At 43.0% G+C, this 9,911-nt stretch overlaps 1 protein-coding gene across 2 annotated transcripts; it reads left to right on the top strand.

The window, feature by feature from the left end:
• The first annotated feature begins 865 nt into the window (after positions 1–865).
• igf2b (insulin-like growth factor 2b) lies at positions 866–8,931 on the top strand. 2 transcript variants are annotated; one of them, XM_069162867.1, is made up of 4 exons: positions 866–1,050; positions 1,902–2,052; positions 3,626–3,807; positions 5,208–8,931. In XM_069162867.1, exons 1-4 carry the CDS (start codon positions 976–978, stop codon positions 5,445–5,447), a joined length of 648 nt encoding a protein of 215 aa, XP_069018968.1. In that variant the 5' UTR covers positions 866–975; the 3' UTR covers positions 5,448–8,931. The 2 variants fall into 2 exon arrangements, with proteins under 2 accessions (XP_069018968.1, XP_069018967.1); XM_069162866.1 differs by having other exon boundaries at positions 1,902–2,056; positions 3,630–3,807.
• The last annotated feature ends 980 nt before the right edge of the window (positions 8,932–9,911 follow it).

Below are 9,911 nucleotides of genomic sequence, written 5' to 3'. Positions count from 1 at the left end.
TTACCTTTTGGTGAAGACACACTTACTTACATAAGGGAACCCTCATACAGTTCCACAAAGAAAAAAGTGAATGTGCTTGCTCATATATAAAATCACATTTTCCAACTCAATGTATGCAACCTTTTGTCTATTGTGAAGCTGCCTGTGCAACATCTGGGCGAGGTTTTACTGGACTCTAAGGAAGGAGTTTACTTGTCATCTATAATGGGTGAGAAATGCTCCGATTTTTTTTTTTTTTTTTTTTTTTTTTTTTTTTTTGTCTTATTCTCTTATATCTATCGTGGATCTCCATCATATGAAGCTACATTTGAAATACACATGAAGTTCCTCACTGAGTCACTGCTGCATCCTCCCTCACTGCATCTGCCCCTGTTTATGCTCCCCTCTGGTCGGACAACCTTAGTATCCACTCCATTGTCAGACACCTTTGACCCCAGTGACTACATCTACACCTGAGTCAGAGGAAAGCCGCAGACATTGGCCACACTGATTCCACTGGATGTTAATCTTAATTACAGCAGGGCGGAGACATTGACATTTTTCTTGGAGTCGAAGGAATTACGTCTATTCTTGTTCAGTCTGCGTCCCGTGTGTAAACATTGTGATTGTAGGTTACAGTGCGTAAACGTGGAAAATGCCTATGGAAGTGTTCCATATTTTGGTGACTCTCACCCTCTCGTTCTCTTCTTGCCTTTTCTCCCTTTAAGCACTTTTCCATAAAACGTCTCTGGGCCATTTTTTTTTTTTTTTTTTTTTTTTTTTTATCAGACGTGAAGAGGAGGAGCGAGGGGGTGGGGTGGGTGTAAGGGGCGTGTTTTGGTATATAATACTTCTCACTGAGAACTTTTGCCTGTCGCCTGGTCCCTGGGACAGCCTTTCACTCACAACCTCTATAGTCTCACCAACTGGGAAACTAACTCACCTGCAATCTCTCCAACCAAATAACTTCCAACATTTTGACTACTGCCACCTGACATGGAAACCCAGCAAAGACACGGACACCACTCACTTTGCCACACCTGCCGGAGAACGGAGAACAGCAGAATGAAGGTAACCAGAAGGAGCAAATACTTTTATACTGTCCGGTTGAGCTGTGCGCGTAATGCCAGACCTCTGGCAGAGTTCTAGCGATGTGTGCTTGGCTTTATAAGTGCGAAAACAGCCTCGGGTTCAGTAGATGCATTGCCCGCATCAGTTTTGTGCAGTGTGGGCAACCGGACATCTCGTAATGTGCATACAGCAGAGAAAGTTGAAGATGCATTCATGACATGGAGAGCGCTGGGAGCTTTGCGCTTGAAGCTTGGAGGAATTTGTGGTAGAATAGAAGAAAAAGGAGATGGGAGGCATTTTTAATCATATTTTGTCTGGATGGTGCGCCGTTCGCTGGACGCGGAGCAAACAGCTGGTCTTTTTTGCCGGCAGATAGGGGGCGGTAGGTCCGAGGGTCAGTGAGCTCACTCCAGGGTGAGCAAGGGGAAAATATATGCTGAGTCTGGTTTTTCGGATAGTTAACTATCGAGCAGCCGGCTTTGCAACTTCTGGAGAGTTGTGTAAGAGTGTGAAAGCGAGAGATACCGTCGACTTTTTCCTCCAGAATAAGCACTTCTCTCAGGTGCGACACACATGGCAGCAGCTGATAATAGCCAGGGGGAATCTGCACATTTGGCATTATATATTTTAAGCAAAATACTTTTTCTGAGTTAGTAGGTCAATACATAGAACATAATTTGATTGTACGTTTTGTACAAGTGTGCGTATTATTAGGATCATGCCTTTTTGTGGAAACATCTGGCTGTCATCTCAGTTTTATTATTGCATTTTATATTCTACCTCTTAATACATTTTGTAGTTGCGTTTTGTGATCTCATGCTTTATTTTGCAACGTGTGTTTTTGTCTGCAGATCAAGAAGATGTCTTCGACCAGCCGTGCGCTGCTGTTCGCGCTGACCCTGACGCTCTACGCTGTGGAAATGGCCTCGGCAGAGACGCTGTGTGGGGGAGAATTGGTGGATGCGCTGCAGTTTGTCTGTGAAGACAGAGGCTTCTATTTCAGTAGGTTTCAGACCGTCACAAGTTTTCACAATGAGCGGCATAAATGTTGATTCGGCCTTTTTTATTTCCCTCTGTTGAATCTCTGTTGTTCGTTCGCACACATCTGTTTGGATAGCTGAGACTGTCTGTGGCTGTGTGGTATGCGTGTTTGCTATTTTTCTTTCTCACGCACTCACACTCTCACACGCACACATACACACACAGACAGAGAGACGGAAGGAGAGAGAGAGAGAGAGAGAGAGAGAGAGAGAGAGAGAGAGAGAGAGAGAGAGAGAGAGAGGGAGATTATAGCCAGCTGTGTGTCTCAAGACCTCGTCCAGGCTGCTCTGCTGAGTCTGCTTACAGCCCATACCTCTCATTGCATATGAAAGGCTGAGGCGAAGGCACACAGGACTCAGGGACACAATGGGCCGCTTGTTTACCAGTAAAGTAATAGCACCCCAAGAGGCATACCAGTCACCTCAGCACCAGTGTTCCCAGGCCAGGAGACCACACTGATGAGCCGGGTGGGGGGTGCTGATGTCAGGCTGAGAGGAAAGATCATTAACATCAATTCTGATCATTGCTTCCATTGTAGTGATGATGGCATAGCTGTAAAAGCTGGAGCTGGTAATCCTCGACTGGATAAGCTTCTGTTTGCATAGTCTGCGGTGTTTGTGACATACATAACTTCACCTTCTTCTGATAATTCAGATCGTTCAGAAAAGGTATTAGCTGCGTCCCACCCACTGCTTTTCGCCTTGAACAGACCAGCAGTTTCTTTGTATGCTGCTTGCCACAGAAGTTTTTTCTCCAATCGGAAAGATCATTATCCAATTTGGGCCAACATAGATGTGCTTCCCTTCCCCTCCCTCCCTCTTTGCCTTCTCCTCCCCCCCTGGATCACCCTCTCTTTCTCTCTCATTCCTCTTCCCGCAATCAAATCTAGCCATACCTCTCATGAGATTTCTCCAACATTGTGTGGGTCGCAGGACTTCAAACAATCGCGGATAATGTTCCCCTCTGCAACATGCTAACCATCCATCCCCTCACCTTATTCTTTTGCACCTTTTTCTCTCATGTCTTTACACTCTTGCTCTTTTGTTATGCATTGTTCCCCTCTGTTTTGACCCTCTCGCTCTATCTCTCTCTGTGCACTGATCCCCTTTCTCCTGTTTTCTCTACCTCTCTGCCCCTCCTCTCCAACATCCCTCCTCAGCCTCTTTATCTCTGCTGACTTGACAAAGGACAAGGTCACAGAAGAGTTTCCATTTTATGTATTTGCTCACCCTAAGGTCTGTCTGAGAGCTTAGCCATCTCTTTTGGTCTCTACAGCACAGGGTGTTTACTTGTGTATTCACTCATTTAAAGACTTCCAGATAGCCCTAATCAGATTACCCTCTACAAACAAAAAGATTTGTTGCAGTTGGTCATAGATTTCCTTTTATCCTCTTTGCGCCAAAGGCTGCTATGATTGTCGAAGTAATCCTGCAAAAACAACCTAGATTCATTACTGATGCCAGTGTTGTGTTTTCAGGCCTTAACCTCACCCTCCTCATTGCCTGTCTTCATTGCTTGCTGTGTTTCTCCTCAGGTAGGCCAACCAGCAGGGGTAACAACCGGCGCACCCAGAACCGTGGGATCGTAGAGGAGTGTTGTTTCCGTAGCTGTGACCTCAACCTGCTGGAGCAGTACTGTGCCAAACCCGCCAAGTCCGAAAGGGACGTGTCGGCCACCTCTTTACAGGTCATACCCGTGATGCCCGCACTAAAACCGGTACGTCTGAGCAACAACAACAACACACCAGTATGGGAAACAATGCTAATCCTGGTCTCTTATCTGTCCTGCCATCTACTGCGCACCTCATTCACCCCTATGTCACTGACACTAAGTACAGACTGATACCCACGCGAAGACAGGTTTATCTTGTTAAATGGTCAATGGTAAGCAGTTACCTGCCATGCAAAGTGCTGACCGTCGTGGAAAACAGCAAGACCGTCACAGCACACTGCATTAAGGAAACAGCAGAGTCATAGTCGCAGACTTAAGTGCGTTTGTCTGTGAGAGAGTATGAGAGATGGTGGAGACCATTGGTCTGTAACAAAACAGTGTGTTCTGAGTGTGATTATTAGTCACAGAACAGCGAGCTCTCTAAATGAATTGCCGGTCAAAAACACCCCCACCTGGCCTGCAGAGCTTCTCTGAAATATATCTTAAACATGGGAGGGGGATTGTCAAAGCATTTCAGATCTTTTCATTGCAGTCACAAGACTGAGTTATGGCTGCTTTCCAAACCTCTTAAAAACCCTTAAAAACTTTTTTCAGAAAAGCCTAGAAAGATGTTTCAAATGTTTTTTCTTTGACTTGTCAGAAAAATCTGTGTTGGTGACGTGACGTGGCTAGAGATTTAAATAAAAAGAATTAAATGTTGTAAATGTCAAGAGGAATGTAATGGACTTTTTGTCTGAAACGTAAAAAAAACAGGCTGCAGGGGAATTAGTTTGGACATGTCCCTCGTTTGTCTTGGTAGCGAGAGTTGATGGGTACAGCTTGCTCTGAGGGCCAGCTGTTCTTTGGCTATTGAGAAGGCTTGGAGTGAATGAAGGGGGATAAACACTCTTCAAGTGGCAGGACCAAAACAAGCCATTCATATGGAGCACTGGCTACTCACGCATAAATTCTGGTTTCGCTGCCACCACTCCCACTTTGTCTCAATCTCTGGTGCTCAGGACAACACTTTGCTGTTTACAAGAGCCTGCTGTGTAAGAACAGAAGTTTAGAAATGACAATGTGTTCATGTGTTGTTTCATTGGATCTTATGTTACGCAGTTCATTGGCTGAATGACGACTTGCTGCTCATACGTATATGAGTGACCGCCCTTCCCTTTGACTGTATGTTAAAGAGGCTGAATTAAGCACTTGTTGATGGCTTCTCTCAGTCAAGGAAACCAAAACAAGGGCAAGTCAGAGGCAGGGCGAGTCTGTTATGACGTTCAGTACTATAAGAATGACATTTGATTTCCATTTTGCTGGCCTGACAATGACTGAATGTTTTCATAAAATAAACAAGGCTTTCCTCCATTATAATAAGAACTTGTACCGTATCTTATCACCCCTAATGAACTGACTCACTCTTTTCCCTTTTTTCCTCTATTTTCTCCTGCACGCCACAATAGGAAGTCCCAAGGAAGCCGCATGTGACCGTTAAGTATTCCAAATACGAGGTGTGGCAGAGGAAGGCGGCCCAGCGGCTCCGGAGGGGTGTCCCTGCCATCCTGAAGGCCAAAAAGTCTCAGAGGCAGGCGGAGAAGATTAAAGCCCAGGAGCAGTCGATCTTCCACAGGCCCCTCATCAGCCTGCCCAGCAAACTGCCTCCCGTGTTGCTCACCACGGACAACTTTGTCAACCACAAATGAGCCCGCTGCCAGCCCTTTGCACAGACAAGAGTTTTGAGGGTGAAAAAAAAGACGAGGGGATTATAGCTTTGTCTCTGACGTCATTTCTGTGGCAGTCCTCTTTGACCTCCCCTGCCCTGTCCGAGCCCACCAATCCCTCCCCCTCGCTCTCCTCCACTACGTCTTGAACCCCTGGCCCTTTTTCTAACGCCCCCCTCAACCCCCACCCGACCACCCTCCTCCGGCACACAAACATGCCTTCACATTCTTCCTGTCTGAACTCTTTCGCTCCCTCTCTCTTTCAGTCACTGATACAAAAGGCACAAATACAAATGTTGAACAAAAAGTTAACAATTCGGCTGAATGCAATTCAGGTGGATCCTTAAGCAAAAGAGAAAAGGGAAGTGAGAAAAGAAGATGAAAGAGATCGGTGGTTTGCAAGTGTCAAGAGGACACCTAGCGGAATGTTTTTTGTCCTTGTGGAAGACAACTGAAAGTGAAGAGCAGCTTGCATGAAAGAATCCATTCCACATCATTTTTCCTGAGGCAAAAAGAAAATCTCTGTTAGTTCTTTTCCTTATTAGTTTGCACCTCTACCTATAAAGGGACTTCCACACTGTAAGGAATTATTTTGTAAAATTAGATTCCTGTTCCAGCACCTTTTGATCACAAACAAAAAGCAGAAAAGAGTCTGCAAAATTGCACATTGCCACGGATTACGTCAAAGTAAAGAAAAAATGGCACTATTTTTTTATGAACAATGAACGTGTAGCTTAAAAAAATGTCATGGTGCTAGCTTTGGGAATGGACTCAAAGAAGAGGTCGAAAAGCACGTTTTTTTTTTTCTTTGAATGAATTTTAAAACTTTCCGTTTTAAGGAAAGTGTGACTTTTAAAAAAGGAAAATAAAGGATATGGGGGAGCTCCTGGCAGTGGCAATGTCAAGAGGGAAGAGTCACTGAGGAAAAACATGGGCTGTGTTGGCGAGTGCTAGCGGCTGCTCATTTCTAGTTTGCCAGCATAAGCGGCAAAAGGGGGGACCTGAGATCTAGTCCCTGTTCCTCCTGTCCCTCGGAGGCTGCCGGACACATGGAGCAGTGTGGGGACACATATTGGACACCGTGGACCGCCTGGATTGGGACAGTACTATAGTTCTGGGACAGTACTCCCTGTTTGCCATGGCTTTGCAGACTGCTTTGACATGAAGTAACATGGCATGGACAAAGAACGAGTGGGATAATGATGATTATATTTTATTTTGTCTTTTTTCATATCAATGTTTCAATGAAAAAAAAAAAAAGGAAAACCCTGTCAGTTTCTGGTACCGTGACATTCCTGTTTTTCCAAGTTAGGCATTTTTTTTTTGTTTTCATGGTTATTGTTATGATGTTATTTTGCAGTTTTTAAAGAAAGGCACAAAATTTCAATTCAAAGGGAAAAAAACAGCAATAATGTCAACTAACATTTTATTTTTATTGTATATCAGTAGTATTCACATGCTTTTGCCTGAAAACAAATACTTGAAAATATATATATACACGTCTATATATATATATATCTATGTATAGATATATATAGAGATATATATAGATATATAGATATATAATTAGTTTCCAGGGACGTTGTGTTATTTTCCTTTAGTCTGAGCTGTATCTTGCGTAATGAGCCGCCAAGCTTTTTTGTTTATTTGTTGAAATACAAATAAGGGCACTGTATAAAGGCATTATTTATTTTGTTATGAAATATATTTGAAAAATTGGTCCAAATAATATACGTAGCACTGATGCTCAACTGACGGATTTATTTTTTATGATCTCTGTTTTCCAATTGGAGTTGTAAGGCTTTTTTGTAGATGCTTTGTACCAAAAATAATGTCTTTTTTTTTTCCTTTTTTCATTTGCCATAGTTACTTTAAATTAATATTTTAACAGCAGCATAGCCTGGATTGCTTAGGCTTGTTATGTCACAGAAATAGGCACATACTCTGAATACGTTGGTCTGCATGGATTTCCAGAAGCCTGTCAGGGTTGTCTGAGAAAAGGATAGCATCAGTGAGTGACTTTTTCATTATTGGAAAAATAACTGTTCAACATTGATTGTACTCAAACCCACTATGTTTTTGAAGCCACTTTAGTATTGATGGCGGGGAGAATGATCAGTCCTTCATTAAATCATGTCTTTGTAATTGTGCATGGTGTCCTATGATCTTCTACGGAGCATCTCGTGTGCCAGTGCCATTGATGCTGTTGTGTGTTGGTTGGGTCATGAGGCCATAAATGCCCGCTTAGCTGTAGATTTAGGGTTTAGCTTTCATTTGACCTAACCAGGTCATCATATTGATGCCCTAATTGGAGGTAATGATGTCACTATAATGCTAGCAACCATCAAAGGTCACCAAAAGGTCATTGTCTGTCAAACAGAGACCTATCTATCTATCTATCTATCTATCTATCTATCTATCTATCTATCTATCTATCTATCTATCTATCTATCTATCTATCTACCTACCTACCTACCTACCTACCTACCTACCTACCTATCTATCTATCTATCTATCTATCTATCTATCTATCTATCTATCTATCTATCTATCTATCTATCTATCTATCTATCTATCTATCTATCTATCTATCTATCTATGTCTCTGTTTGTGAAACACAATGTTCCTGGTCTTATGCATCATCAGTATGTTTCTGTATTCGCATGGCATGTGTGTTTGGGGGTGGCATTCTCCCCTCGCAATCTTCCAATAATGCATCCATTATGCATTCGATGAAGGGCTATCACGCTGAACCATTTCTGAAGCACTCAGGAAAAAAAAAAGATCTGTGCTCTCCGAGGGAGAAGTGGAGTAGTTGCTGAGTTCAAGTGATAACCTTGTTGTGGAAGGGCAGCTGAGGTTGTTACCCATACCTGGTCACAATGATACAGTTCTCTGTGACAAACCACTGAAGCCCATGTCAGAAACAAGGTCATTCTGTGCCACATTATAGTTTCCTCCTCTATTGTGTCATGCATCATCCCATGAAATGGAGACTTAATGGATACTCACCATACTGCGGTGAAGAGTCAAGAGAATACATTATATCTTTTTTCTGTCAGAGAGATCTCAATTATCAAGGCTGCATCTTGTCTCTAATTATATTCTACTTCAGTTGTGCAACAAAGCAGGCAGTGCAATTATTATTATTATTATATTATTAATATTATTATTATATTTTATATTTTATTTTATATTTTCCTGCTAGGACTGCATTCATTCACTATTGTAATGTTCAAACAGGCTACTCTAGTGTTCTTATGAATGGCGTGAAAGACAACCACTTCTTTTCGCTGAATATGAAGAGATATCTTGCCGAGCAACGGCAACTTTGTCTGTGTCAGTAGCTCACTCAGCCTGTGTGTATTTTATTGATTTAACCTCTGCACGCTAGAACGTCCGAAATGCACAATTCATGTACTTTCATTTTTAATATCAATAAAAAACATTTTATCAAACATACAAAGTCTAAAAGATGTACTGCTTTGTTCGGTGGATTTGCCAGTCTTGGATGTGGGCTCACAATTGCCTCCGTGTGTTGAGCTTGAGGGCCATTTTCAAAATATTTTTATATCAATTCAACCTCATGTACCCTGTAAATTATTTATTACATCTTGAGTCCTTGCAAAGAATCTCCAGTTGCTTTTAGCACCCTCTCTCTTCCTCTCACCCACCAGCCCCCTTTCCCCCCTCTCTTCTTGCTCTCTCTCAGTCTGCCTGCCTCTACTGCTGTCCTTCTGTCTCTGTCTGTCTGCTCTGTGATAGGGCACAGTGTGCCAAAGTGGAAATCAGCTCTCTCAGAGTGACAAGCTGGCTGGTCGCAACTCCTCAGTCCTTCCTCTTGTGCATGCCACACTAAAACCTGACCTGTTCTCGCTGCCTCTGACACACCCTTCCGTACATCCATCCCTCCATCCTCCGGTGGCTTGTTAACTACTGGAGCAAGCTCCACTTCAGTGGCTTAGTTTAGTAACCGACATGTCTCAAATTATCACATGCATGTTCTGAAAATGGCACAACCTTTCATTGTTGACATGCATGCACATACCCACACATGAGATGTCTGTTACCGGGCAGATTTACAGCATAGTATCTTTGTTCCCAGAAGGGAACAGTTTGGGGCACCGGGGTTATCTTGGTTCAGCAGAGTTTACTGTAGCTATTAGTAATGTTTTAGGCTGGCATCAAAGACTTTGAACTTTACAGCCAGAAGTGAAGAAATCTTTTTTCTTTGGCTTTAGTGCAAAGTTTTGTCTTAACAGTGATGAGATGCACATGTGTTGCTTCTGGCAAAGTGGAGAAGCTGGTCGGCTATCGTCGTAGAGGAGCTCATGTTCTGTGTTTTATAGTCATAAATCGCTCTATTAAATCACCTTTGCCTGTCTCATGAAACCTTATTGCCCTACAAAGGAGTCCATTCCCCAGCAGAAAGAGGGAAAAACACTG

Source organism: Embiotoca jacksoni, unplaced genomic scaffold, assembly GCF_022577435.1.
Source record: "Embiotoca jacksoni isolate LCO1_2020_lvr unplaced genomic scaffold, fEmbJac1.0.p SCAF_3, whole genome shotgun sequence".
In the NCBI taxonomy this organism is placed as follows: Eukaryota; Metazoa; Chordata; class Actinopteri; family Embiotocidae; genus Embiotoca; species Embiotoca jacksoni.
This window is presented reverse-complemented; position numbering and strand designations above follow the sequence as displayed.

What these genes read in the sequence shown, in the direction of transcription:
- igf2b (XM_069162867.1), top strand. Translation starts at nt 976, where the DNA reads ATGGAAACCCAGCAAAGACACGGACACCACTCACTTTGCCACACCTGC. An exon ending in CGGAGAACAGCAGAATGAAG is followed by an intron (nt 1,051 to 1,901) that starts GTAACCAGAAGG and finishes TTTTGTCTGCAG; the next exon opens with ATCAAGAAGATGTCTTCGAC. An exon ending in TGATGCCCGCACTAAAACCG is followed by an intron (nt 3,808 to 5,207) that starts GTACGTCTGAGC and finishes ACGCCACAATAG; the next exon opens with GAAGTCCCAAGGAAGCCGCA.